The sequence below is a fragment of the Harpia harpyja genome, chromosome 9 (genome assembly GCF_026419915.1).
Source record: "Harpia harpyja isolate bHarHar1 chromosome 9, bHarHar1 primary haplotype, whole genome shotgun sequence".
Lineage (NCBI taxonomy): Eukaryota > Metazoa > Chordata > Aves > Accipitriformes > Accipitridae > Harpia > Harpia harpyja.
The window spans coordinates 37,811,400-37,839,231 of record NC_068948.1 but is presented as its reverse complement, the minus strand read 5'-3'; the positions used below and the strand labels follow the sequence as shown (position 1 = coordinate 37,839,231).

Genomic DNA, 27,832 nt, shown 5'->3' with positions numbered 1-27,832 from the left:
ACATGAATGAAAATCTAAAACATATTTAAGCAACTTTCTAGGAAGAGTTTTTCTCTCTTTTTCAAAAATATGATTAGGATCCATTACTGTTTTGAGATTCTAGCCTAACATTTTCACTGCAAATCACTAACCAAGTGGGAAGCTGATGAATGGAAGTGTCTTGCTGACACAAAGAGAGGCAAAGTGATTTCACCCTTCATGGAACCCTTGCAACTTTCCAAGGCTTGTTTCTCAAAGTCCAGTTTTGTAACTTCTGCTGAAGTCTTGAATTACAAAATCCTGCTTCTCAGTTCAGGATACAGGGACAAAGCAGAGCTGGGCATCTCCCAAGGATGTGAAGAGCTGTCTGTCCCTTTCAAACTCACAAGCAAAGAAACCCAGCTAGCATGCTGTGGGCTGGCTGTGGCCTGTTAAACATAAATAAACACAGCAGAGCTAATTGCAAACTCAGTGTGAGAGGCGGCATTCGTAGGTGTAAGGACAAAGCGGCTTCTCGCCAGAGGACAGCTTTCTAGGTGGTGTAAATCAGCCTGGATGAGGATTTCAGTGGGGCAATGCCGATTTCTGTCATTTAGAGATCTGTCTCAGACTGTTTAAAAAGCGGGTCTCTGTTAGAGCAACTCTTCATGGTGTAAGACACCCTTCCCTTGCAAACTGTCAGCCAGTAGCATGAGTTATTTCAATGGCTACATCACTTCAGACAAAGCCTCACCATCTGCTCTACCCTCTAATTACAAATGCAGAAAACATAATTCACAATCAAATCACATAAAAAAGGAAAGAAAATGAGCAATTAAAATGCACATTCTGCCAGGCAAATCAACCTTCCCTTCCCAGCCACGCAGTACCCAATACTGCTCTTGCCTGTTACAGGCAGGGTCAGAATTAGTCCCGGACCACTGGAGACTTCAGTCCTGCTGGTTTCACTGACAGCAGCCTTCCAGTCTTGATCTTCTCATCTACCAGGGACTCTCTTCAGCTCTATCCTGCTGCTGTATTTACTAGTGACTTGCTAACCCTCGGGATAATTTTTTCCGAGGGACCAATTTACCTTTCCAACATACAGACATATCTTTGTTACTTCCCGCTCCCTGCCTCTCTTCTGGGGTCTTCCTGGCTCATAAGTCAATAAAAACTTGAGGGTCTGGGGGGAATAAGAAGGGATTGATGATGGTGCATTTGCCAGCAAACACCCCAGGCTGAATTCATCTTTGGTGCAACGTCGCTGCACTTAGTGAAGTTATCATCCACTCCGTAACGTGCGTACTGAAATGTACATTAACATTCAGGCATCAGATATACTCTGTAAGTAATTCAAGCCTACCGAGGCAATTTCTTGCGTGTTCAAAATTCAAAGTCTCCTTCTCTAACATCATCTGGTTCAGAAGAGCTGAAATCCAGCTCTGAGGCTGAAGGGGGGTCCTTGGAGAGGGATGTTCTGCTGGGGGGAAGCATTTGACCACTGTGCCTTACCCCCACATACCTGATCCACAAGACTGGAGGACAGACAGCCCTGTCAGTCAGTCCGTCCATCACTGATGCAAGAGCTTTTAGGAGCAGCCCCAATGCCCATCAGGTCCATCCCAGACGATCAGGGTCAGCGCTCTCCAGTGGTGCAGAGCAGGGGCGAAAAAACCTCTGCTCTATTAACGTCTCTCAAGGAATTCAAAGCTCTGCATCTGACGTGTCTACAGAGCCCTTTCTCGTGGCACATATTGCCACTCCTGCGTGGGTAGAGGAAAACCCCTTTGCAAGCCAGCACTGCAGTCTGATCTTCCTTCCCTCCTGTCCCTGCTCAAAGCCTGCAAAAAGCTCACGCTGTCTTTTTGGCAACGCTCAGGTTTCCACGCTGCGCCTCAAGAACACGCAGCAGATGGTCCCCGCTGTCCCCTCATTGTATAGCTGCTATATGGCACAGCCACAGGAGGGGAAAGGGATTGGGCTTAGCACGATGGACACGCTGCCAGCCGCGCTCTCAGATGGGAGAGCCCCACAATGTGCTGTGGCACTCCGTCATTGCAGGGGCTTCATCTTGTAGAGCAAAACTCCAGCAACAAGTGGGCTGCCATGGACCCAGGCTGAGGGGGGTCCCTGGCTGGATCACGTTGCTAAATAATTTCTAATTTTCCTTAAAAACCTGCTCCAGTAATCTTCCTCCCCTGCCTACCTTCAAAGCTGCTCCATGAGATGCTCGTTGGCAAGGAGAGCACAAGGCTCTGATATTATTTCGGCAATGTTTCAGGGCTTCACAATAGTTTTACAAAACCTTGCAGCAAAGTGGGGATTCTTGCAGCAGGTGGGATTCTAGACTAACCAATACACTAAGCAGAGTCAAGTGCCAGATCACTGATCTGAACTGAAAGAAAAGTTGTAACTCAAAAGAATACAAAGGTACCATCGGTTCTGTAAAGCAAGAAGATCTGCAACTTGTTCTGCAAGCAATCCGGTTCCCAGATTTGCAAGCCCTTCCCGTGAGCTCGGCATGATAAAAGGAGGAGGCATTTCTCTTCCTGCACCTGACGCTGTGCCCGAGGAGGAACTGCAGCCCTGATTGCTGCTGCGGGTTATCACAACTGCAGCTCTTCCTTAGCATAAGGCTGAGCACAGGCAGCCGGAGCTGAGCGCAGAGCTCGGGCAGCTCTCCCCAACCCAGTTCCCAACGCTGTGTTCGCCTTCCCTGGCCCAAATCTGCTCTTCGTGAACCAAAAATGTACGATGTTACTTGAGAAGTGCTGGATGCAAGCAGCAACCCAAGATCCCTGCAGCTGGCCGGTTGCACCATTTGGAAGGCAGCTCCACAGCTTCCTCCCTCAGGAAGCAGCATTTGCCATCGGACACGCAGCAGACTTCTCCAGCAATTAGCAAACGGGGCCGAGATGATTCACAGCTCTCAAGTGCCGTCAGAGCGATGACAAGGCCTCAACCAACAGCCAAGGGTCACATCATTGCTGCTGGCAGCTGGGAACTGGTGGCCAGGAGGTTGATTGGGCCATTAGGCAGCTTGCCATTAAGGGACGAGTGACCAGCTGCCTGGCTGTAAAACCTGTGATACGCAGCTCCACGTGTGGGAGATGAGGCAAAGGGGAGGCCAGCAGCCTCGGCGTTCGGCACCAGCAGTCCTGGCCACTCACAAAGTGCACTGTGACCCCCCGCCTCTCTCTCCTTTGCAGCTACAATCTTAAACCAGGACTTGCAGCGGTACCATGCTGAATCAAGAAAACCAAAGAGCTCCTAGCAGGGGAGAAGAGATCTGTCCTTCCCATTTTCTTAACAGCCCCTGTGCTGAGTCAATACCCATCACCTATTATTGCACAAGTATTTTTTAAAAATTTTTTTTTTTACTGTTTGGAGATTATAAAAGCTAAACAAAAGACATGCAACGAGTTATAAATTCAAAGGAGATCTTTTTAAGTGCCAAACCACAGCTGAACTGTAGTTATGGTTATTATACAGAAACAGACATAAAGCTATAATGTGGATCAACACATTTTATCATAGTCATTCAACAAAATACTGAGTCCATGCAGCTTAGCTATTACCTTTCTACAGCTCTGAAAGATTTACCATAGTTTCAGCTTAATCTAGAATTTTATTATGTAGTTATTTTAATCTCACTGCTTGGAGTCCTATTATCAAAGTAAGATCATGTTTAGATATAGCAATGATGAATAGTGTTAGAAACAGCTAAACCAGAAACAGAATCCAGCTCTGTTTTGCTATACGCAGTAGAAAACCATCAAGAGAGCCTTTGTGATGCATTATAGAGTGATAAAGGGGTCGTTCCTACTGGGTGGCTGGGATGAGTGTTTAATTGGATGCTCTGCTCACCTCATTATTTATCTGTGTGAGCATCTCTCACCCATCATCAGATTGAAAGCCAGAGGAGACCACGAGGCTATTTTCTCTGAGCCCATAGCTGAATATTAGGCACTAGCCTGATTTTTACATTCTCTTACGCACGTTTTGCTGAGGTAAAGTACTTGTTCAGGCAGAAGGACAAACCCGCACCAGAAGATCCCTCTCCCCTCATTTATTCCGTAACACCAAAGTAAGGCTGGGACTCTTCGAGCGCAGCCAGTGATGCTTGCCAATAGTCATGAGAACATGAATTCCACAAAGGCTAGGAGATTGCCAGTGTGGGAGACTAACCCTACCCCGTGCTCCGAGCTGACCATGTAGGCAGGGTCCCAGCATGCCAAAACCAGCACTGTCCCCAGGGGCGGGCAGTTCTGGGGACAGAAGAGCTGGTCCGACACCCCCCCCTGCCAGCGGCAGAGCCTCTCCTGCAGGTTTTCTGCATGATGGCACCAAGTGCTTGGTCTTGCCGTAAGGTTTTTGGAGATGGAATTGCTGCTTAGGTTGAAGGGCCCTCTGAGAGCAAGCCTGGTACTTGGGGCTGCAGTTTTTGCCCTGTTGGTATTTTGTTCAGATGTCCTCTGGTGGGTGCTTTGCCACCCCAGTTCCTCAGTAAGGAATTCAGGGGAGCGTTAAAGACATCCAAGTGCTCTAAAGCACAAATTTACATCTCATCTGCCAAGACATTTAAAGCATATCTTTAAATGCTATCCTGAATCAGAATATTTTCTTAAATTGGGACTGAAGAACTTTAGGACATGCTTTAAAAACGTAAGGATGAAATACCACATGTGGCTACTTCGGGAAGAACCAGGAGAAGGCTACACATGCAGCAGAGTGATGCAGCATCAGCAAGCAAAGCATTCACTGACACGAGCTCAGCCATTGCAACTGGTGACACACGTGTCACCGGGACCAAAGGAGGGTCGGAGTCCACCTTCTCACAGCCTGTAAGTGCGATGCTGGGAGGAAAAACGGGCACCGTTCATTCCAAGTGCGATCATCTCCTTCCCCTACCGCGCAACCACCACCTGCCGAGACCCCTGTGAGAGAACCCTAGCGAGAGCAAGGGAGGACAGATTCGCCTCCCTGCAATCACCTTGCACCGAAACGCAGCCTGGCACTTTGCGATTTCTATTTCTCCCTCCTCTCTTTTCGGCATCCTCAGTCCCACAAAGCCATCCCAACCCACGGCACAACGGGATCACGGCGGGGGCAGTTTCTTAGGCGGGTCCGCCCCAGGTCCCGTTAAGCCCCAGGTCTCTCTGGTTTGCTGGGGGATTTACCGTCCTCCCCGGTTACAGGCCGGCGGTGATGCTCCAGCCCGGCTGGGCACAGTATTCCCAGGGGAGCTGGAGGAAGCGGAGGCTTCGGTTGAATCTGGTAGCAAACGGGCTCCGCGCTGCCTTTGCTACGCAGCCGGCGAGTGCCATCCGTGCGGGAGCCGCCTGGCCCGGTCTGCACCGTCCTCTAGTGGCCACCAGCGCCGATTCAGTGGCCCGGCTCTGGCCCCTCCAGGGCAGGGGGAGCAGGGAAAGCCCTCGGGCAGCTCTGGGTCACATCTGCCCGCAGGGCCCTGACTGCAGCCCCGTTCCACGCAGCCCTCGCTTTCTCCATCGTACTGTGTCCTCGCCGCAGAGGGGACCCCTCTTTTCCTCCCTCTTCCCCCATTCAGTTGAGCCTGGGACTGTCATCGTCGCAGTAACGACTACTGCAGCTATCGTGCTAATCTTCAGCAAGGCTCTGCTTTTACCCGTCACCCCAAGAGCAGAGATGGGGAGAGCAATTGCCGCTATTTCTTCCACCCTTTCCAAGGCTGGGCTCTGTCCCAGCAGGCAGCCAGCCCCGTGGAGCGGGAATGGGGTGCTCAGGTCGCGGGGGGACCTGGATGGGAAAGGCCACTGTGATGGCAATGCAGGTCCTGGGCCAGTCCTGAGCGTGCTGCTCCGGTCTTTGCGACCTGCTAACCTGACAACATCTGAAATTACTTCCCACGACAGCTCCCTTGCCCCTCCCCGCTCCATTCTGGCTCTAGGACAAATAACCCAGCAGGGTCATCCTTCACTAGCAAGTTTCCAAAGAGCCAGTTCCCCCGTCCCTCTTCACACACCAGACATCTTCTGAGAACAAATGACCTCACCAGTCATTTGGGACGCTAATGGTGGGACGCTAATGGTGGGACGCTAAACTGATCTTACAAACAGACTCTGCTTTTCTTTCTGATGCCTGTCTTTTAGTTTCAAACCAGAGTTTTTTAATCTGTTTTTTTCCATGATAGCGCACGTTGCCAGCTTCTAAAAGCAGAGGCTTTTCCGCAGTCTTGTAACAAGGAGATAAGCGACCAGCAGTGGATGAAACTCCCAAAGAGCAATTGCCTGCTGCCCAGCTCTGTACAGAACACCCAGGGCGGCATTTCCCTCCAAACAAGACGATGAGCATGTGGGAGGGCAGCTGGGAGAAACCCCCCCCAGCTGCTCCCCAGGGCCTGGGTGCTGCAGAGGACCACACAGGATGGCTTCCAGCTTCACTGGCCTGTGGGATGCAGCCTGGCAGGCTCCACACCAGCAACTACCAGGACCAAAGCCCCAGGCAAAAGTTGCCAGTGGCAGCAATGCCCCCCATGAGGAAGACGGGGGGCTTCAGCCTTCCACTACTGGGCACCAAGAACGGGGAGGATTTTTGCCGGGAAAACAACCTCTGCTGCCGAGTATGAAATGAAGAGAAAGTTCGAAGTAAATCAGGCACTGTGGTGGGACTTCACTCAACTGCCTGCATCCCTCCCCCTGTAAGTCTACCTGTGTGACATAGCAGCAAATTTCACCTACAGCTTCTCTCAAGACTCACTCAACTCCAGGAGCCATTGCCCAAGTTGCAGGAGGACCTTACCTGGGCAGAGCAGCACACCCAGCAGAGACCTGTCTCTTCACCAGCAGATGAGATCGAAGGCCTTCCACTTGGGAACCGCAGTTCTTGGTCATCAAGCCTCTGTTTCCAAGACCACAGCACATGGTATCTCCCGTCTCCAGCTGAGGTAACTAAAATGTAAATCCTCGCTCTCCCAATCTGCAGGAAACTGATGTAGGCAAAAGGGATCTGCTGATTCATTCACTCTGTATCTCGGAGCCCAACACTCCTTCCCCAAGAACAGCACAGGAACACACTTTGCCACCCACCTAAATATTTGATAAAAGTTAAATACGGTGAACTGTGATTGATGCTTCTCCTCACATAAGCACTCCAGCCACAATCTGGATAATGCACAGCTTTATTAAAGCATCAACTATCTTTAGCGCAACCGGAGCTACGTTAGCGGGACTGCAGTCTGCTCATTTTGATAAGGTTTGCTCCGTTCGTTTAGCAACGAAATGGGGATACCAGCAGGCCATGGAGTCTGCAGGTTTTAACTCCGTTAGGATGGAGTTGACACTCACCGCTCTGTGCGTGCACCATCAACCAGAGCGTCCTGGGGTTTATTTCTCAAGAAGAGGAAGGTTGGCACTACAGCCCATGAGGAACTAGCGGTCATCGCTGGAAGATATCCTCCAGCTATAAAACACCGGGTAAGTTCCCGGGATCCCAGCAGTGTCTGACCGATAGTGCTCCGGGTACAGAAGGAAAGTGGCCAGAGAGCTCAGGCTTGCTGCTGAGTGGGTGATGTTCCCAAACAGCTCAAGTTTTGCTCCACTCGTGCATGTAGGATGGTGGCTTAAAAAACTACAGGAAAGCAAGACTGTTGTCCCAAAAGTGGGTTTCGGTACCCGGTGTGCAATGAGCCAATCTCACACACAGAGACCAGATATTGTTTATTACAAAGCTGTGCAAGTTTGGGTGCTAGGTGCTTTCCCACTAACTAGCACACCTCGGTATTCTCCAGAGTTCCTTTTATATACATTATTTTCACTTGGTAGGTTTCCACAGATTTCCCTCTAATACTGATTGGTAATTTGCATATGGTGACACAATCTCTGTTCTCATTACGCATGCTCTATGAGTAAGGGTCTCCGCCTGGGCTGGGGTCTCCTGCCCAGTGGGTGTGAGTTTTAGTATTATAATGAGGGTAGTTCGCTTAAGGACGCAGTTTAGCTAACTATCCAAAATTAAGTACAAACATGATAATTAAAAGTACATATAGCTGACATATTTTCCAGGATGTTTCTCCTTCAAGGATAGCCAACTCCTGATTAGTAGTTCTCTAATTCATCGCTTCTGACAACCTCAAGGACGGTCATCCTGATCCTAGACATTGTGTACATATTTGGGTTTGTTAGTATGTGCAACATCTAACTTCACTAAATTCTTCACAGATTTTTAACCCTCTACTTGCTGAGGTAACAATTCCCCCCTTTGAGATTTAGACAAAGAAACTTGTACTTCCTATTTAAGTCTCATATAATCTTTTCATATACTACTTTTCTTACAGTTGAACAACATTTAAAGTACATTTTAACACAACATATATGCATATAAAGGCAAGCAGTATAATTATTGTTATAGCTATTAACCTTTTAATCCAAAAGCTCAGGTCAGGAAACCAGGAAGTTAACCATTTCCATGCTGCTTCAAATCCCCAGGATGTGTCATCTTTTTTAATTTCATGTAATATCTTAGTCTGTTTCCAAACTTCATCTAGATCAGTGGAAATTCTTCTGAATCAAACAATGAAGTCGTTCAATTCCTATATCTCTCTAGGGTCAATATTAGTATTAATCCACAAATTTTGCCATGACACATTTGCAGGAATAGGTAGATCATGGTACACTGAGCTTGTAAGCCTATGATACAAAATTGAAACAGAATGATTCCCACAATTTGATACATATTTTAACAAATAACGAATAAATGGACCAGGTACAATTCATGAGGCTTTGGAGATCCTCAATTTCAGTGGCTGTATCTCTTCAGAAGTCTACTTTTCTCCCAGAGCCGTTTTTACTCAAGTGTAGTGAATCCAGGAATCTATTCCCTTTAATTTGACGGCAGTATTTGTTACCAACACCACAATATACGGTCCTTGTCACTCCTCCTTTAACGGTTCATCTCTCCATGTCCAGAGATACACTTGATCCCCAGGTTGGAAGAAGTGTACTGGCCTATTAATGGCACTGGAGTTCTTGTTCGTTTATACCTGTATAGGGAGGAAAGAGTCTTTGCCATTGACAAAAGATATTCAGAGAGCATCTGATCTCCCGTTACCTGCATCTGCCCATGGTCTCCTGTTAGGTTTATGGAATATGGTTTCCCATACAATATTTCAAAGGGACTTACTTTCTCTTTAGTTCTAGGTGTATTCAGATTCGCATTAAGGCTATAGGCAGCATATCTACCCATTTAGAGTAAGTTTCTTGGCACAATTTTGCAATTTGTCTTTCTAGGGTCTGATTCATTCTTTCTACTTTTCCACTGGATTGTGGCCTCCATGGGATATGTAATTCCCATTTTATTTGTAAGAATTTAGAAACTTCTTTCACTACTTCAGCAATAAAATGGGGGCCTTTATCTGAGGAGATTTCTTCTGGGATTCCAAACCTAAGAATTATTTCCCTCAATAATATCTTTATTACTTCTCTAGCTTTGTTGGTGCAACACAGGAAGGCTTCGGGCCACCCTGAAAAGGTATCCACTAATACCAAAAGGTACTTATATCCTCTACTTTTTGGTAACTCAGAAAAATCAATTTGCCAGTATTTGCCAGGGAGATACCCTCACTTTGCCTCTCCAGGTGAAGGCTTCTTTTCTATTTTTGGATTATTCTTGCAACAAACTTGGCATTGTTTAACAAGTCCTTCAGCATACTGTTGCACTCTGGGCCCTATTGCATATCTTTTAATGCTGAAAACCAGTGCATCAGCTCCCATATGCGTACTTTTATGAGTCCTTTCCAATAATTCTCTCATAACTGGAGCATTAACTATGCATTGTCCATTCAGGGTAACCCACCATCCATCCTTAGTTTTTTCACAATCTAAAAGTTTGGCTAACTCCTTTCCTTTTTCATTATGTTTTGGAACTTCCAATTTTATCATTGTTTCCGGCACCAGCATGCCCGTTACTTGATTAAAGGATACTCTTTTCGCAGTTTCATCAGCTTTTCAATTATCCCTAATTACATCTGTATATCCAAATTGATGAGCTTTGCAATGTATTACAGAAACTTCTTTCTGTGTAGTGACTGCTGTTAATAACTTTAAGATTTCTGCCCCATGCTTCACAGGAGTTCCTTGGGATGATAAAAGTCCCCGTTCTTTCCATATGGCTCCATGAGCATGCACAACTCCAAAAGCATATTTAGAATCGGTATAAATATTCACTCGTTTCCCTTGTGATAACTCTAAGGCTCCGGTAAGAGCAATCAATTCAGCTTTTTGTGCAGAAGTGTGTATAAGAAGAGTCCAAGACTCACTTTCTTCATTCAGAGTCACTACTGCATATCCGGCCTTTTGTTCTCCTTTTGAAACAAAACTACTACCATCCATAAATAAGATCCAGTCTGGATTTTCCAGAGGGGTGTCCTTCAAATCTGGTCTACGGGAATACACTTGTTCAAGAGATTGAATGCAATCATGTACCAAATTCTCATCACCAGTAACAGGCAACAATGTGGCTGCGTTCAAGGAGGAACATGTTTTCATGATTATATCATCTTGTTCCAATAATACAGCTTGGCACTGTATCATCCTGCTTGGGGATAACCAATGCTGTCCTCTCTGCTCTAATACCCCAACTACTGCATGCGGAACAAATACAGTAATTAATTGTTCCACAGTCAACTTCCAAGCTTCTTGAATCAACAATACAGCTGCAGGTACAGCCCAGAGACAGGCTTGCCACCCCTTGCTCACTTCGTCTAGCTGTTCAGAAAAATATGCCACTGGTCTTTTCCACTCCCCCAACATTTGGGTCAAAACTCCCAAGACTATGTGTAATCTCTTGTGTACATGTAATGCAAAGGGTTTAGTGAAGTCTGGTAATCCTAAATCAGAAGCTTTCATCAGGGCCTTCGACACTCCAAAGTCCACTCTAGGACTTCTCCTGGTCCTTTTATGGCTGCATATAGAGGCTTGGCCATTAACCCAAAATTGGGTATCCACAGTCTACACCATCCTGCCATTCCTAAGAATCCTCTTAGTTTTCTTTTGGACTGAGGTAGGGCAATTTGACATACCGCTTCTTTACATTCAGTCCCCAGTTTTCTCTCTCCTTGTGATATTTCAAATCCAAGATAGATAACAACCTTCTGTGCCACTTGTGCCTTTTTCTGAGATACTCGATATCCAGCTAAACCCCAAAAGTTCAACAAACTTATGGTTGCCTCCTTGCACTGCTGTTCAGTTTCTGTTCCCAGAAGTATATTAGCTACATATTGTAAAAGAGTGACAGAAGGCTTCTTACCTTGCCAGTGTTCTAATTCTTCGGCCAGTACGTTACCAAACAAAGTAGGACTGTTCTTGAATCCTTGTGGTAGTACTGTCCAGCAGAGTTGCACTTTTTGTCCTGTGGGTGGACTCTCCTATTCAAAAGCAAACAACTTTTGACTCTCAGCTTCCAGCAGAATGCAAAAGGTGGCATCCTTTAAATCCAATACTGTAAAAGAAATGTTATTCTCAGGAATAGCAGATAACAATGTGTAGGGATTTGGTACCACCGGGTGGACATCAAGCACAATTTGATTTATTGCCCTTAGGTCTTGCATTAATCGGTATTCCTGGGACCAGGGCTTCTTACTAGTAATACTGGAGTGTTAAATTCAGCAGCTTCAGGTACATGACCCTGTGGCAGTACATCCCGCCCCCCCATCCTGCCAGCAGGAAACAAAACTTCTCCAGGCAGGGAGAAGGGGAAGGAAACCTTGGAGGCTGCAGGTTGAAATTTGGACTGGCCAGTCGAGATGCGCCAGGTACACCGAGGTGACCCTCCTAGCCAATAGAATTAAATGACCACAGGTCAGATTCGACAGGGGTATAAACGGGGTCCCGCCGGAGGACACGTTGGCAGTCCTCCTCGGAGCAGCGGGTCTGCAGTCGGGGACTCCCCCTCGGGCTGGGGCACCGCCCGAGGTAACTCCTCGAGGGAGAGAGCCCTCAGCTTTTAGGTGAGTGATACGCGCGTTTTGAGCCATCACTTTAAATCTTGGGAATTCTTAAGTCAGCCGTGTAGTATTAATTCTCTTTACATCATTGAGCCTGTGATTTTATAGAACCTTATCAGACCTCTAACTAACTTTTGCTGAAGAATAAATCTGAGTTTTAACACCTGTTGAAGTTGGTTAGTCGTGCATCCGTAACAGACCCCCCTTCACAGGTAGTTGTGTCCCCTGTTTTTCCAATTTTGGACATGCATTTTTCCAATGTCGTTCTTTTCTACAATAAACACACTGATTTCGTCCAATCTGGTTATCCACAATTCGGGGACCACAACTTCTGTCTCTTCCTTGGGTCATGTTTCCTCTAAAGCTTCCTCCTCTTCCTTGCCCTTGCCCCCGACACAAAGCACCCACTATAGCAGCAGCTAGTAAAGCAGCCTGTAGCTTCCCATCTTTTTGTTTTTCTTTTTGCCTCTCTTTCTTTTTTACCTCTTCCCTATTATTATATGCTCTCTCTATTAATTGTGAAATGGACATTCCCTCAGCCCCATCAACCTTCTGTAACTTCTTTCAGATGTCGGGGGCTGATTGCCTGATAAACAGCATATTAAACATCAACTTGCTACTTTCTTCCTCTGGATTTAAATCCGTCCATTTCCTAGCTATTTCACACAATCTCTCATAGAACGCCGAGGGTTTTTCATCTATCCCTTGTTGTACCCCATACAATTTAGAAATACTGTTTTGCCTAGGGACCCCATAGTGTATCCCATAAAGAATCAATTGTTGATATTGTTTAATCATTATCCTTCCTGTAGTAGTATTGGGATCCCAACTGGGGTCCGTTTTGGGCATGAATCTAGTAGGATCATCCTTCATGTTTTGCCTTTCATTTTCTTCCTTGGATTTCTCTAATACTAACCTTTTCTCTTCTGGAGTAAATAGGGTATTTAACAACATCTGCATATCTCCCCACGTGGGGTTATGATTCATTATGACACTTTATCCCAACCTATGCATCTTTTCAGGATCATCCCGATATGACCCTGCTGACTCCTTCCAATTTAATAAATCTGATGTAGTAAATGTACAAACATAGGTAACCCTTCTGGTCCTACTGCTTGATGCAAAGGAGCTTGAATAACTGGCTGTTGTTGAAATCAGGTTCTAGCCGAGATCAGGCTAAAGGTATCCGATCCCTGGATATAATCCTTCTTTTCTTCTTTTATTTCAATGCTACTGCTATCACTCTTGCTTTCGAGATCCTGCTCTCTATCATTGGGTTTTGCCACCAACATTTGAGCATCCTCCTCTTCTTCACTTTTCCTAATACATCCTTTCCCTATATCACATGCAGAACACCACCTTTGCTTTTTCCTTCCATTATCAGCTAACACATACATGCCGTTAGCATCATTATTCATCAAACGACACTTCTTTCAGACTTCTTGGTTATTACGTAAAGAGAAAAGTATATCAACATAAGGAACCTCATCCCATTTATCCCTCCTTCTACAAAACAACATTAATTGTAGTATAGTATTATAATTTATGGATCCATTTTCAGGCCACACTTCTTGATCATCTAATTTATACATTGGCTGCCATTGATTACAGTATCGTCTCAGTTTTTCTTTTGTTAGGGGATCCCCTTCAAACTTATCCCAATGTTTTAGGATGCATCCCAAGGGAGAACAAGGGGGTGTCTTGGTAGAGGGGCCAGATCCCATATTGTTTCTTAAGAAACTGTATATGAGGCGCCTACTTGTGTATCTCAGTCTCCTGCTGCAGTCCTTCTAAGGGAACGACTTCTGCAGAAATATTCAAAATCCAAATGAGTGTAACATTACGCAACAGATACCAAATCAAATACAAAACAAGGGATGTGTCCCGTCATTAACCAAATACAAAATATTAAATGACAAATAGCCCCTCTTAGCAGATCCCCTATTCAGCAATATCTCCATTTCAGCATTGCAACTTTGTTTACTTACTGCCCAGAAGGGAGAGGAGCCGTCAGAGTCGCCAAAAATCAGTTCAGTGTGTGCTGGAGCCCGAGCAGTCCGCTTCTCCTCGCTGATTGCAGCAAGTCGATCCAGGCAAGGCTCCTCAGTGACGTCCCATGTGGGCTGCCAAAACTGTTGTCCCAAAAGTGGGTTTTGGTACCCGGTGTGCAATGAGCCAATCTCACACACAGAGACCAGATATTGTTTATTACAAAGCTGTGCAAGTTTGGGTGCTAGGTGCTTTCCCACTAACTAGCACACCTCGGTATTCTCCAGAGTTCCTTTTATATACATTATTTTCACTTGGTAGGTTTCCACAGATTTCCCTCTAATACTGATTGGTTAGTAATTTGCATATGGTTACACAATCTCTGTTCTCATTACGCATGCTCTATGAGTAAGGGTCTCCGCCTGGGCCGGGGTCTCCTGCCCAGTGGGTGTGAGTTTTAGTATTATAATGAGGGTAGTTCGCTTAAGGACGCAGTTTAGCTAACTATCCAAAATTAAGTACAAACATGATAATTAAAAGTACATATAGCTGACATATTTTCCAGGATGTTTCTCCTTCAAGGATAGCCAACTCCTGATTAGTAGTTCTCTAATTCATCGCTTCTGACAACCTCAAGGATGGTCATCCTGATCCTAGACATTGTGTACATATTTGGGTTTGTTAGTATGTGCAACATCTAACTTCACTAAATTCTTCACAGATTTTTAACCCTCTACTTACTTAGATAACAAGAGGGTTATTTCTGAAGCTGGCCATACGCTAATCCAGCTGCAGGTGCCTTCCACCAGCTCTGAAGAGAAGTTTCCCTCTGTTTTTCTCTCTTTTGGCTCTGCCTATGTGCTCCAGTTCTCTCTTTTTAGTGACGCAAGCATGGCCCAGGGACAGGGCTAAGAAACTGCAGAAAAGCAATTCTTTTTATTAACAGACCTAAAATTTCCATCATAAACTACACTAAGATAGACTCGGCTTATGAATAGCAGTAAATCTCCAAGTCCAATAGACTTCAGTTAATGAATATTGATTATGATAGTGCTGGAGAAGGCTGGTGTCAGTCGAACTGAGATCCTGTAGCCCTCTTTGCCTGAGCAGGGCTGTAAATTACCCAAGGGCTCATTTGTTTTTCAAAACTAGGTAGTGGAAAACACAGGGGTTACGGCTACACTGCAGCTTTCACCATCTCAAGGCTGGGAAACCACCTTAATACTAATAGCAGGTGCTTAGCAGGGCTAAGCATTTTTTACTGTTTTTTTTTTTTAAGCACTTGGGAGCTTGTGGATCTGGTCCCTTTGGAGCTAAGACAGGATTTATGAACTCACTCGGTGTCCGGCTCCTTTATGCTGAAAGGAGCTTATGTGCAATCCAGAGGGGCAGAGGTAGACTCCCAGGTGGTTAAGATGACAGGCAGGGGATGCACGTTGGGCAGTTCCTAATATCCCCTTGAGATACCCGAGTGTATGGTGTGAAAAGTGAGTTATTTTACACACACAAGCCTAATTTCCTGGAGGACGACTGCCAGCCTGCAACCGAGCAGAATTTGTCCCACTGTGCTGGAAGAGGACAGGCACTGACTGCCCCAGAGCAGAGACCCCTCTACTCGAGGCAAGCCTGCCCCAAGCCTCTGGCTGGCATTTGCACTTTTCCACTTATTTACAGATGTAAATCTACACTTCCCTCTATCCCCTAATGAATATCTTAAAAGTAAGAATCTAAGCTGATTAACACAAACACCATAGTGACTCGGACCTTTGACTCACAAGATAAATCCCATCGTGCTCTTGATGAGTGCCTCTATCTTTTACCTTCAGGCTGGAATGACTTTGAATGGCCTTTAAATGAATGAAAGCTCAGGAAAATAAACCAAGGGCAGTCCATTGCAACACAGAGAGACCTTATCACTATCCTCTGGTGGGGGAATGAGGCAGTGACGGGTGGGGAGGCTGGGGGACTATGTCAATGTTTTCATAAAACTATCTTTTATGCTCACTGAAATAACCCAACAACAACAACAAAAAAGCCCAGAACAGCCCTCTCCCCGCTCCCCACATCTGATAAAAATCAAATAATAACAGGAGTGACTTATGCGCTCTCTGCCTGGTACTTCAATCTGGCCTTCCAGTTAATACGCACTATGATTAAAGCGTCTATAATCTGCAGTCTGTGGAGACCTGTAGAGCAGTAGCAGCAGCGGGTGTGCAGCCTGATAAGGGTTGTTCACTCAGTGCAGATGAAACTTTTAATATTTATAACTGCTGATTTTTTTCCCTGATGCTTCCTATTGAGGGGAGGGGGGTGAAAGTTTAAAGATAAAAGCTTGATGAAAGACCAGGTGGAATGTTTTTCCAAGGACAGGCAGGGGCTTAAAGCTATCTCCACCTAAGAGCTGGTTTAAGAACGCTGCTTAGGCAAGTGCAGCATCAGAGATGGGGGATGAAGTCTCTGGAAGACCTTCAAGCCTCGTCTAAAGTGCACCCAGGCTTTAAGCTGTAAGCTCCTTTGAGCTGTCTGGGGTTTGTCTTGTCTGCATCAAGCACAGTGGGGCTGTGCCTGGGACTGCTAGGTATCACCACAAAATAATTAAATCACACCAGGTCAGCTGCACATACTTGAAGTGAAGTGCTAACAGCATTGAAATGTGCCGGCACATCGGAAAACATATTGAGTCAGCCTAACCCTCCGTCTCAACATCAGTGGGAGCTGCAACGGTTAGCACACAGGGCACAGGGAATGCACTTGAAAAAATACATTGCATCTTGCTCCAATCAAGTCACCGTTAATTGCAGTACAGTACTTAGGATCCACAGCTGGTGAAAACATTGAAGATTCTGGTGCCTTCGCAGTCTTTCTCCTGGGAAATAGCAACCCCCCCCGTTTCCAGTAGCATCCAAGTGTATTGATAATATTTTAGTCTGTGGTCATTTGGTCTCGGAGATACAAGGCTTTGCCCACGAGGCAGCAGCAGGCCATATCAGAGGGCAGAAGCTGCTGCTTCCCACTACTGCCCACCAACTCAACCTGTTCCATGAGCAGGGTATCCTTGTTCGGTGCCAGGAGACCCCAGGATGGCAGACAGAGGCACACAGCTTACACAGCCCTTTGGATGCCTTGTTGACAAAGGCTCTGCTTACCCTCCATCCACGTATTAAGAACTCAACCAAACTCCCTAATTTTCAACCCCATGAGACCTTGACTTGCCCCATGCCCAAATGGTTTAATATTTGTGCATTAAAAAAAGAATCCTCACACTCCTGGAGTGTCAATATTATGAAAGATATGAATGACATTGCCCATCAGTAATTTCAGACAGATGTAACTGGGCCAACCTGAGTAAAACAAAAAGATGCAGAGAAAGGTATTCAATATATATATTCATTCATTTCAATATTCAATATATTCACTCATTTCATCTGAAAGATGATATGCTTACATACTTCTTTCAAAGGTAGCTATGTGGTCCTCATTACTATAGCATCAGAGCACTTCAAAATGTTTACCAAACACATACATACAACACACATATGACATAGGGAGATACATTTTAGAGGTGAAATACAAGGCTTGGGTGAACCTGAACTGAGGTCTCTCAAGCTGTAAGTTATCATCTCAGCCATTCTGCCTCCCTACCACAGATAGCAGAAGTCAAAGAAAAAAGAAAAGCAGGCTGGCCAGGAAGGAGACAGGATTGTTTTTTCACCAGTGAAAAACAAAGAGCGAGACTTCTTTTAAAAAAAGAAAAAAATTTGAATCCTGAAAAACGCCTGACCTGAATTCAAAAGCATCAGAAAAAAAAAAGAGAAGAGGTAGGGCTCTATACTCTGAGGACACATCCACTGTTTGGAAAGCATGAAGAAAACTGGATGAAGAAAACATAACACTTAGGGTCTCCAAGACAGCTGCAGTTTTCCTTGACTCAAACAGACCTATCTGCCAGAAATTAGATTTCTTGGCCTCTTTGACTGTATTTTTCTCCTCCACAAAATAAGATTTCCAAATATGCAAGCAGACTTAAAGTCCAACAAGATAACATTAAGTTGTTGAAAATTATTATGAAAAAAAAGTCCTGAGTTTATCTGCGTTCTTAATAAGCAGTTTGCCTTAAACTTAAAACCTTGTGGGGAAAAAAAACCACCAAGCCCTATCAAAATGGATTTCTGCATGACTTCGGGAACCATATGAAAAATCCAAATTAAAACCACCTAGCATCAGTGGACTAGTTAAAACTTCATTAGCACCTGGATACACACTGGCCACAGCTCCTACAACACCTGCAGGCTGCAAACAAAACTACATCAAGCTGCTTATCATTCTGAAGCAAAAATCAAGGATTAGACATACCTCCCACTGCACATCAGTTGGCCTCCCTAGCTACAGCAGTCACCAGGATTATGCTCATTTCCAAAGCTCACAAGCATTTTGAATTAAGTAACCTTACAGCATGAGATGGATGTACATGAGGGATCATCAGCAACACTTCACAGATGGAATTACTGAGCATCATCTATGAGTTGTTTTTGACAAACCAGAGCTTTCAGCGCCTCGAACGTGGGTGTGTTAAGACGAGTACATAAGAAGGTAAACATCCCTCTGAAGACATGAGTTTAAAAGTGTATATAATTAGAGTATCATCAGGTGTTTACAGCTATGTATTGAAGTCACCTGCTACAAACAGGTTGTCAGCTCTACTATAAAAGTAACACATCTGAAAAACAAGAGCAGTAGTCAGAGACCGCAATTCCCCTCAGTCCCACTGAATCGCAGCAAGATGGTCTGTCGATGCAGTCACCGATCACAGCCAGCACCAGCAGCTTTGGAGAAAAGGGCTGGAATCCCAGCAATGAACAAGTCCAGAAAACCTTGCTCTGAGGAAAAATCCCTCCCAAATAGCAGGTGGCAGTATGCAAGTGTGAGAAACAAAGGGAAGTCCATCCATGGGTAGTGGCAAAGGTCGCTGAAGAAGGCTGCACCTTTTTCAAGCAGTCCAGTTCTCATCACATGGAGAAACTTCAAAGGCAGAATTGCCGAGCACAACACGTGAGCTTTGTGCATGTCCCTAAGATCAGTCAGTTGTGCAGATGTGTTTATAAGAGATCATATCAATCTAAAGTGAAGTGCTCTGCAAAAATATCATTTTTCTTCCCCAACAAACCTCGTACTTGCTCAAACTCCAAGGGCACATCAATAGCCTTTTTCTTTACTTCTTTATCAAAAAGCTACAAAGGAAAAAAAAGAAGATATTGGCAAAACTCAGTACAAGCTTTTCACCCTGGCTGATACCACTGCTCACTCTAACCTCTTAAAAGATCCAGCAAATAAACCTTTTATATAAAAGCCAGCCCTGTCACCACAGCTGCCTCATGCTCTATTATTTAACAGACATTTTCCTGGTTTTCCCTGGCTGTGGGTAACCAAAAGTCAGTCTAGCTCCCTGCACAGCAGCAAGGTTGATGAACAGAACATGGCTATTGCGTCCAGGAACCAGTCTCCTTTCCTCTGGTTCCAATCATTCACAAAGGCATAGCAACACACTACCTCATAAGCTGAGAGCTCCAGGAGCCCTGATATGTCATCCTCTATTTCAGACAGCGACTGGTTCAGGATAGCAGCTGCCTTGGCCACATCTGGGTGATAATGGTTTTGTAGAGACTGCAAAAGCAAGACAAACAGGGGATGGTCTAATAAGCACAGTGTAACACACATCTATCTGCATTCCCACACAGGTATCTGCCCCTTTGTTGGTCAGATCTTCAGTGAACATCAAATTCTGGCAGAGGCAAGTTTGCTGTACTGTGCTACTACACAGCTTCAAGAAATCCTGCTTTCAGCCATCTTTCAAACACGTCAAAGGCCCCTCTCACCTGGTTCACATCCAGCTCAAGACAGACGGACTCCTCCACAGGCCACACCTACAATGCATAACCCAATTCTGCTACCTCCCATAGCCCTGATGCCACATCCAAGCTGCTGTTCTCTGGGCTTCCTGCTCCTGCACAACATCCTTGTTGCTGCTTCAGCCCCTTACACAAAACCCTTGTAGCATTTAAATGGAAAGTGATAATCCTGGCATTAAGGTTTTAGAACCATTGGACTAATTTAACCAATTTCAACCTTCACACACTATCTTACAAACGATCCGGGTGAAAGATGAACATTACAATCTTCTCTAGCATTTTTAAACCCATTTCTACAGGATGACCTAGCTGTACCCGATTAATTTCCATCAGTGTTCGGCAAGTTCCTCTCTCCTCTTCAAAGCAAATAAAAAGCCTCGTACACTTCAGGTATTTAGTCTGTTTCAGCTGTTAACTGCACACTTTTCAGCTGCACAGTCAGATGTGTGCTCACAAGTCACCTACTAATTAGCACGTACAATTTCTCCAGTGTATGGAATCCTTTGCCTCTTACGCTAGGATAGATCTGATTTGCGAGACATACGTCAGCAGGTTCTCGTAAGCGGGACTCCCTACTGCCAAGACGCGTCAAGGAAGTGGCAAGGGTGGAAAAAACCCATACCAGACCAGATGTTCCTTTTTAGCTGACATACCTGAATCTCCCAGAGAGAGCTCTCCAAAGCCCTGCTTTCAGATGGCTTCTCCTCCTCCATAATATATGGATCTTCTGACATACCTAAGGAAATAGAGATACAGAGCTAATACCTCCTGCGTGATGTACATAACCCCAAAGGGAACACAGAGACCCAGAGCCGTGCTGCAGCCAGAGTTGCTCCTTCCCAAGACATTTAGGGTCCAGGAACAAGCCGACGCATCCCAGCACAACCCAAGAGTCACTGTTGGCAGCACTGCAGAACCATGTTACTTTTTTAAAGAGCACAGGAAGTAGGGCACCAAGAACATCTCGGGCAACTTTGAACGGTCACTACTGATGTTCAACACTGGTCAGTTAAATCACAGAGAGATGAAGTAAAAACTCAGGAGACCGCTGAGGCCCTAGTGAGGCCACCTACACAAAAACACTACAGACAGAAATTTAGGAAGCTTCTGGTTTCTGCATTTGGTTTCTTTTCTCTTTTCTTTATGGTCCTGAGGTGAACAAGACAAGCTCAGTGTATGGTACAGCTCCCCCAGTCCTTTAGCACTTGGAAGTAGGCTGGGTCAGTGTGGCAGGCTCAAAGCAACCTTCACCCAGAGAATCACAGAGGCAGTGCAGCCAACTGTGAGGCCCAAGGTCAGAAAGGAGCAATGCAGGCAGATCTTCACAGGCAGAGAACTTGCAAGAACAGCCTGCTGGCTTTCCACGAACTCGAGGGACAAGGGGATCCTTCTAAACCTCACAACCAGGGCTGGGATCTCCCCTCCTCCTTCGCATGAATCCTGCTCTTTATGTTGTCTGAAGGCGTAACCCAAAACTCCCCTGGCCACCTTCCCTCTTACCTTCTGGCCCATTAGGTCTGTGTATCAGCACTCTGCATGCAGGATGCCTCCGAAAGAGATTACAGATGAAGGGAATGACCATGAGTAGAGCTTCGGGAGGAGCAGTCAGGGCCAGCCGGGAGAGGCGCTTTATAAATGCTGCCACCAGGTAGGCTGGCAAGTGACTGTTGGAAAGGAGACAGAAGAAACCAGCCTGTAGAAGTGCTAGCAAGTGAGCCAGCAGCCTCACCAATCCAAACAGCATGTCAGGTTAAAGATCAGTGAGGCTCTTCAGATTTTCTCAGCTATGAAGTAAAGAGAAGCTATAAGAATCCTGGTTTCAAGCCATAATATAGGGTCTTGTGTGCTCTCTGGAACAAATCTGGGGGCATTTCCATTCAATACATGAATAATCTCAAATCAGTCTGTGATTCAATCCAGATGCATGGCACCACTTCAAGCACTTGCCAAGCATAGCTCTTGTACATGGTCATTCACATGGCAGTCTTTATTCAGTCCTTTTATAAACTTCTGAGTGCTTGGCCTGGCAACCTTAATTATATTCTTCTAATGTAATTTTGTGGGTTTAATTAATACATAGGCCATGGTGTTAAATTTACGTAATACTTCCAGGACTAAAGCAAGCACCACAGCTGTTAATGGGAACATAAAGCTGCTGTAATGTAAATGTGCAGGATAGTTCTTTTTTTATGGTACAAATGCAAATTTCTAACAGCAATCAGCTCATCTAGGCACTTTCTTCAGGTCAGAAGAGCCGGGATGAAAGATGACAATTTTCAGCCACTCGGCCTTCAGCCCTGGGGCACACTACACCTGCAAGGCTCAGCAAAGCCACTCCACAGGACACCATCTGTCAGATCTTGTTACTCTCTCCAAAGTACACTATGAATACAAGGGGTTTGATAAGAAGTGCCTAGTGCTGAACTGTAAAGCGTTATTCTTGGTTTATTTTATAACATATGATGGCAACTATATGACCAGCTGCTTATCTAGTTTCTTCCCTGTGTACAATGAATTGACAGCATCAAGACAGACTGTCAAACACTTTATATTTCAATGTTATATGTCTGCAAAAGTTCATCAGTTTATTAACAGCTTTATGATCTATAAAAAGCCTGCAAATGTTACTTTTTCCATATTCATAAAGACAGACAGAAAAATCACCACTTTCAGCCAAAGTGGAATACAGATCAAAATACATCCACAATCACTGGCGGATCAAACTCAGGTAACTAACTGCATTTTTACTTTCTGAAACTAGATGGTTGTGTGGCAAATCTTCAAAAATAGCACATGAAAAATTACACAACACTACAATAACTTTCTTGGGTTCAGTTTTCTTGCTAAAAATGCATCTAATCCAATAGGCATACTGAATATGCTATAACCAGACATGTGGCGGACTGTTCAAGAACAGTCTCTGGCTAACAGAAAAGCATGAAGAAAATAGTGAACATACATAATAAAGATGCAACTTACGATGAAGACAAAAACAGATCAGCCAAATGGAAAAAGCGGGCTCGGTACTTCACATGATATATAGAAGGGTCTAAAAGACTATACAGCTTTTTGTAAAAGTCAGGATATTCCCTGTTAAAAAAAGGAAAAAGACAACGTCCATTTGTGATATACAATGGGACTACACTGTGTCTAAATGTTTCTGTGCTTTCATTATAGACTACCCCAGACCACTGCTGTGCTCTGTTTAGCTTTCTTAGGCTTCTCTCCACAGCCACCACTTAAAAACAAGCTGTATGGTGAATTTATGGCTCTTGCAGTGCCCAACCATTTTCAGGATGTGAAGCTATGTCCATTGACTGCAAATGGTACAGGATCCAGTGAAAGGCACACCAAAGACTACAGCTTCACTGTGTAATCAGATCAATTAAGTCTATTATCAAAAAAGTCTACTTTCAAGTGCTGAGCAACCACAGTCTGGGGAAGAGAATATTTAGGCTCAGCTGAAAAAAGATCAGACTATCAAAAGAGCTCAGCATCCAAACAGCTGAGCCTCTTGTGCAGAGTTCAGCTTTCTCGTGGGGGAATTTTAAAGCCTGAAGATGTGTAGAATCCATTTCAGTTCCTTTCTATAAAGATATAAATGCAAAAACCCATGTCCCTTTAAACAAGATGCTCTTTTCACTTACAGATTATGCTGATGAATCAGAATAAATAATCCATTTAAGGCTAGAAGACTGATTGCTCCACCTGCAAGAAAGGCAGGTATCAACACCATAAGAAAATAAGTATCAGCTTCAACTTGTTTCTATTATAAAACCTTCCTACAAGAAACACAAAACTAAGAGTACCTGCAATTAGAGCCAGCACAATAGCTGTAAGGTAACAATTTCATCTAAAACCATCCCGAGGCTCATAAGTTACTTACAAAGATTAAACTGTAGTTTAGAAGAACAGGCTCTAAAGGACTGAGAGACACAAACATACTGATCTGACCCCCCAAGAAAGCCACACTGTGTAGGCAAAGGTCTCCTCAGAGAAGACACTTCTGTAGGAATCCGTGCATCCTGTGTCCAGATGCAGGCCAGGTATCAGCATTGCTGGCTGAACTCTAGAAGAAATCACTCCAGTATTCTACTCTTCTCAAAGACTTAAATATAATCTTCCTTACATACAAGGAGCAACAACACTGACACACACAGTTAAAAACATCTCATTTTCAGGGACAACAAAGTTCATGTTAGTTCCTTAGCTTCAACCCAGCCAAAAGTACATCTGTTTCATCACCCAGGCCGAGGTGTTGCATCCAGCAGCCCTTCCAAGTCCCTATGTACCATGCTGCAGAGCCTCAGAAAGAACAAAAAGGCCTGTTTTCACTCACCTATGCCATAGGCCACTGTCAAGAAGTCTATCATGAGAGTGGGCTCATTCATATAAGGCAGGATGGAGTCATGTAGAATGACAAGAACTTTTTTGTAAAGGCCAGTGGGTAGCTGTAAAGGACAAAACAATACAGTGAAACAATCATTGCAGGGAGAACTCGGAGAGCAACAGCAACCCATGGCTCAAAAAGGCAACACACAAGCAAAACGGAATGTGCCAGGACACTACAGAACGGCTTGCAGCAACAGTTCCCAAATGGGAGAGTTTACAAGTGACACCTGACAATTAAGTTCATTCAAAGAAGCTGGTGCTCACAACTAAAAGTGTCATCACAGCTCAGAAGAGAAAGTCACCAGCAAGAAGACTTTGGAACCTTCAACTTGTGAACAGAGGTTGTTATGCTGCAGATCATTCCTAACAGGCAGACTTGTTTAAGGTGGGAAAAAAAGGCTGAGAGTAAGGAGAAGCAGCAGACTGTACATGAGGTCTTGTTTCTCGGCAGAACAATCCAGCAGAAATGGTGACTGGGCAGTTCTCATCTGACACTGAAAGCATAGTGGGCTCCTACCAGGAGCTCCATGCAAGGACAGCCACAGCCTCCAACGATTAGTAGTTAGAAAGCAATGCAGATCAGTGGCAGAAGTAACACTCACCTTGTGCTTCAAAAAACTGAGCCACATTTTTTCAAACGCCTGCTTGTGTGCCTTAAAACAGAATTGCAAGCAGTGAGTTAAACACACTGGTGTAGATAAAGCTCTTTTTTAAAGTAGATAAAATTTCAACTCTGAAGCACCAAATGAACATTTACCTGCAGCTTCGACACTTTCAATTCCTCCCAGTTATCTAAGAAGAAAGGGAAAACAGATGTTGAACTTGAAATGGATGTTTAAAAAATTAAGACAACCCTTTTTTACTTAGTCCTTTGATACCTTAAGAATTTGGGCTGAAGTCTTGTCTTGACACAAGGCCATGACAGACCCCACTGTAGACTGAGGAATGTGGATTTTGTAATACTGTTTAGAATCACTGTGATCAGAGCAGCAGACATTTTTCAGACAGTATGAGTCTTTACACAATAAAAATCTTATTTTCCTTTTCATACACAGTTCATCATGTGGAGCTTACTAACCTTGCTTCACCATAAATTTGACCATGTCACACTCTTTGTTCGGCATGTTAATGGGCGAAATGAGGGAAAATACGTTCTGCTGGTAAAATGGCAGAGGCCTCTGAGAAAAAAAGCATATAATCAAGCATGAAGCAAGTTCCACAACAGATGGTACAATGCCGGACTTCAATATTGCCCTATTTCCCAAGCACTGAATATATTTAGGAAAGAAAAAGAAAAAGAAAAATGCTGATGGCTGGTGTATATACTGGTATATTCTCTACTGCTGCCTCGTCCTGGAGTGTTTGCCTTGTTTGCCTAACACAAAACTTATCCCTGAACTAATTCTGGTCTAACAAAACTGGTGGATCCCAGTAAAGAAAACAGACTCTTCTTCTGCACCAGAGAGAGAACAGAATTAAAAGTTCTGTGTGTGCCACCCAAGCTGTAGAGATCTGGGTAAAAGAAAAGCTAAAGCCCAGACCAGGTTTTGCAAGAACAACAATATGTATGTCTTGAACTACTTCCAATTTCAGACTGAAGACAGTCTTAGCATAATTGGCATACACTGTGAGCAAGGAAAAAAAAAAAAAAAATCAATGCCTTCAAGCGAGCACACCTCATTTTTCTTGCTTCCAAAGTCTTTCCATATACCACTAGTCCCTCCCTGCTTCATGGGAAAGATACACCTTTCAGAGCAGTTTATCCAGACCCACCGCAACAGTAACAATTTGTTACCTCTTTTGTCTTCTGCATGACTTGTCCAATATTCTCAGTGACCGCCTTTATGACAAAGTACCGAACGTCATCATACTCCATATATTCTTGAAAGCGAGAGATCAGGAGTGAAGCGTCCTCATTTAACGGAAGCAAGCCATCAACAACTACCTAACAAAAGGTTTGTAAAGGAAAGCAACGAGTCAGCGTCTTATAGTACTGGAACAGACAGCGAGCTGTGATGGCTCCTGTCTTTCTGAAAGGCAGCTAGCATGGCTGTGTGCTGCTTGCCACAAAACAACGTTCACAAGCCATTTTGACAAGCCCTCCTGACCTACAAGATGGGCCCCTTCTATCAAAAACAATGTCATTTAGAAATGACACGGTGGCTGAACCAGGGGCAGCACCTTCCCTCTCATCTCCTAATCCTTGCAAGTGAGGCCAGGGACTCCAAAAAACCACCCCAGAACTGGTACCACATAAACACTCAGGAATCCAGCTCAAACCAGTACAAGGCAGCTGCTCCCACACCTGCAAGCGTCGCCTCAGCAGGGACAGAACCGCTAGGTCTCGGTGCTCGCTCTAGACCACCACCCTCCCTTTGCACTGAAAACCTCCTAGCTTGAAATTTTAGTACTGGAGAAGGTGAGCACATGAGGTCGTGTGCACCATCGGGTAAGCGACAGGAGGAACTTTTCAGTTCTGCAGTTTACCTTAAGAAGTTCACGAGGAAAAGTTAAAGTCCCCTTCCACTCTACTTTGATCAATGGATATCGTGCCTCCAACTCAACAAACTTCATGAGGGTGCAGAGTGACGATTCCTTTAAAAAAAAAAAAACAGAACCCCCCCCCACCTCAACAAGAGCACCGGGGGTGAGACCCAAAGGAGGCAATTTCTAAGGGAGGAAGAACGAACTAAGATGTTCTTCACTGAGAAAGCTGTGTGCCCGCTACCGGCAGGCTGGTGAGCTGAGGTGAGCCAGAGCACCAGCAATGTCTTAGAGCACGGCCTGCCCACCCACACTGAAATATTAGAGCGATAATTGCTTCTGCATCGCAAGGGACCCCCACGTGAACTGGTGTCTCAGCAGCAGGCTCAGGACCTACCTTGACCTGGAAGGCACCGTGTCCCATCAGTTCTGCCAAGCAACCCACGCAGTCGTTGTAGCGGTGCCTCATCCATATCTTGTATTTGTCCTCAGCGCTGTAGTCACCTGCAGGGTGAACCAGGGACAAGTCTCGAAAGCTCAGACCGGCCGGGACGAGCCCCAGGGAGAGGCGACCCATGCTCAGGGCCCTGCCTCTCCCCGGACTCCGCCGGAGGAGCCCCCCGGCTCCCGACTCACCGGCGACAGAGGCCTCCTCGGCGGGCAGCTGGCCCACGAACAGCTCCCTCCGCTCCAGCAGCGCCCCGAAGAGCCGGCTGCAGGTCCGGGCGGCGCAGAGGACGTCCTCCTCCTCCTCCTCCTCCTCCCGGCCCTGGGGAAGAGCGCGTCTCTGAGGAGGGGGGGAGGCAGGGCGGCCCGGCGCGGCCCCGCTCCCGGGGCTCGCTGCGAGCCGCGGCCCGCAGCCCCCAGCGCCGCCCCACAGGCCGCCCGGCCCCGGCCCCCCTGCCGCCCCGGCCCCCCTGCCCGCACCGCCAGCAGCTCCAGGATCTCGAAGACGCGGTTGGCATTGCTGCGGCTCCCCAGCACGGCTTCCAGGCTGGAGGCGAGCGCTGCGGCCCGCGCCATGCTGCCGGCCGGCGGAAGGAAGGGCGGGCGGGAGGAGGAGGCGGCGGCGGCGGCCGCTCCGCCCGCGGGCGGGGCCGGGGCTCGGGGCCGGGGCTCG

General features: G+C 45.6%; 1 protein-coding gene and 1 long non-coding RNA gene across 2 annotated transcripts; both read right to left on the bottom strand.

Moving 5' to 3' along the window:
* Window positions 1–7,831: 7,831 nt before the first annotated feature.
* LOC128146605 (uncharacterized) lies at window positions 7,832–14,895 on the bottom strand. The gene is made up of 3 exons (XR_008236790.1): window positions 13,930–14,895; window positions 11,245–11,436; window positions 7,832–8,980 (listed from the first exon to the last, which is right to left on the bottom strand). It is a non-coding gene; the product is annotated as an uncharacterized LOC128146605 (long non-coding RNA).
* Window positions 14,896–17,299: 2,404 nt separating this feature from the next.
* On the bottom strand, window positions 17,300–27,770 carry NOC4L (nucleolar complex associated 4 homolog). Its single transcript, XM_052797284.1, has 15 exons — window positions 27,640–27,770; window positions 27,349–27,481; window positions 27,110–27,216; window positions 26,716–26,823; window positions 26,024–26,173; window positions 25,307–25,406; window positions 24,986–25,020; window positions 24,831–24,881; window positions 24,176–24,287; window positions 23,484–23,544; window positions 22,816–22,926; window positions 21,337–21,500; window positions 20,490–20,572; window positions 19,478–19,591; window positions 17,300–19,158 (listed from the first exon to the last, which is right to left on the bottom strand). Exons 1-15 carry the CDS (start codon window positions 27,733–27,735, stop codon window positions 19,042–19,044), a joined length of 1,542 nt encoding a protein of 513 aa, XP_052653244.1. The 5' UTR covers window positions 27,736–27,770; the 3' UTR covers window positions 17,300–19,041.
* Window positions 27,771–27,832: the final 62 nt, after the last annotated feature.

Coding starts and splice junctions, on each gene's coding strand:
- NOC4L (XM_052797284.1), bottom strand. CDS start 27,735: ATGGCGCGGGCCGCAGCGCTCGCCTCCAGCCTGGAAGCCGTGCTGGGG. Junction 25,021..25,306: donor CAAATTTATGGTGAAGCAAG/GTTAGTAAGCTC, acceptor CTTTCTTCTTAG/ATAACTGGGAGGAATTGAAA. Junction 21,501..22,815: donor GATCTGTTTTTGTCTTCATC/GTAAGTTGCATC, acceptor CCTTTCCAACAG/TCACTTGCCAGCCTACCTGG.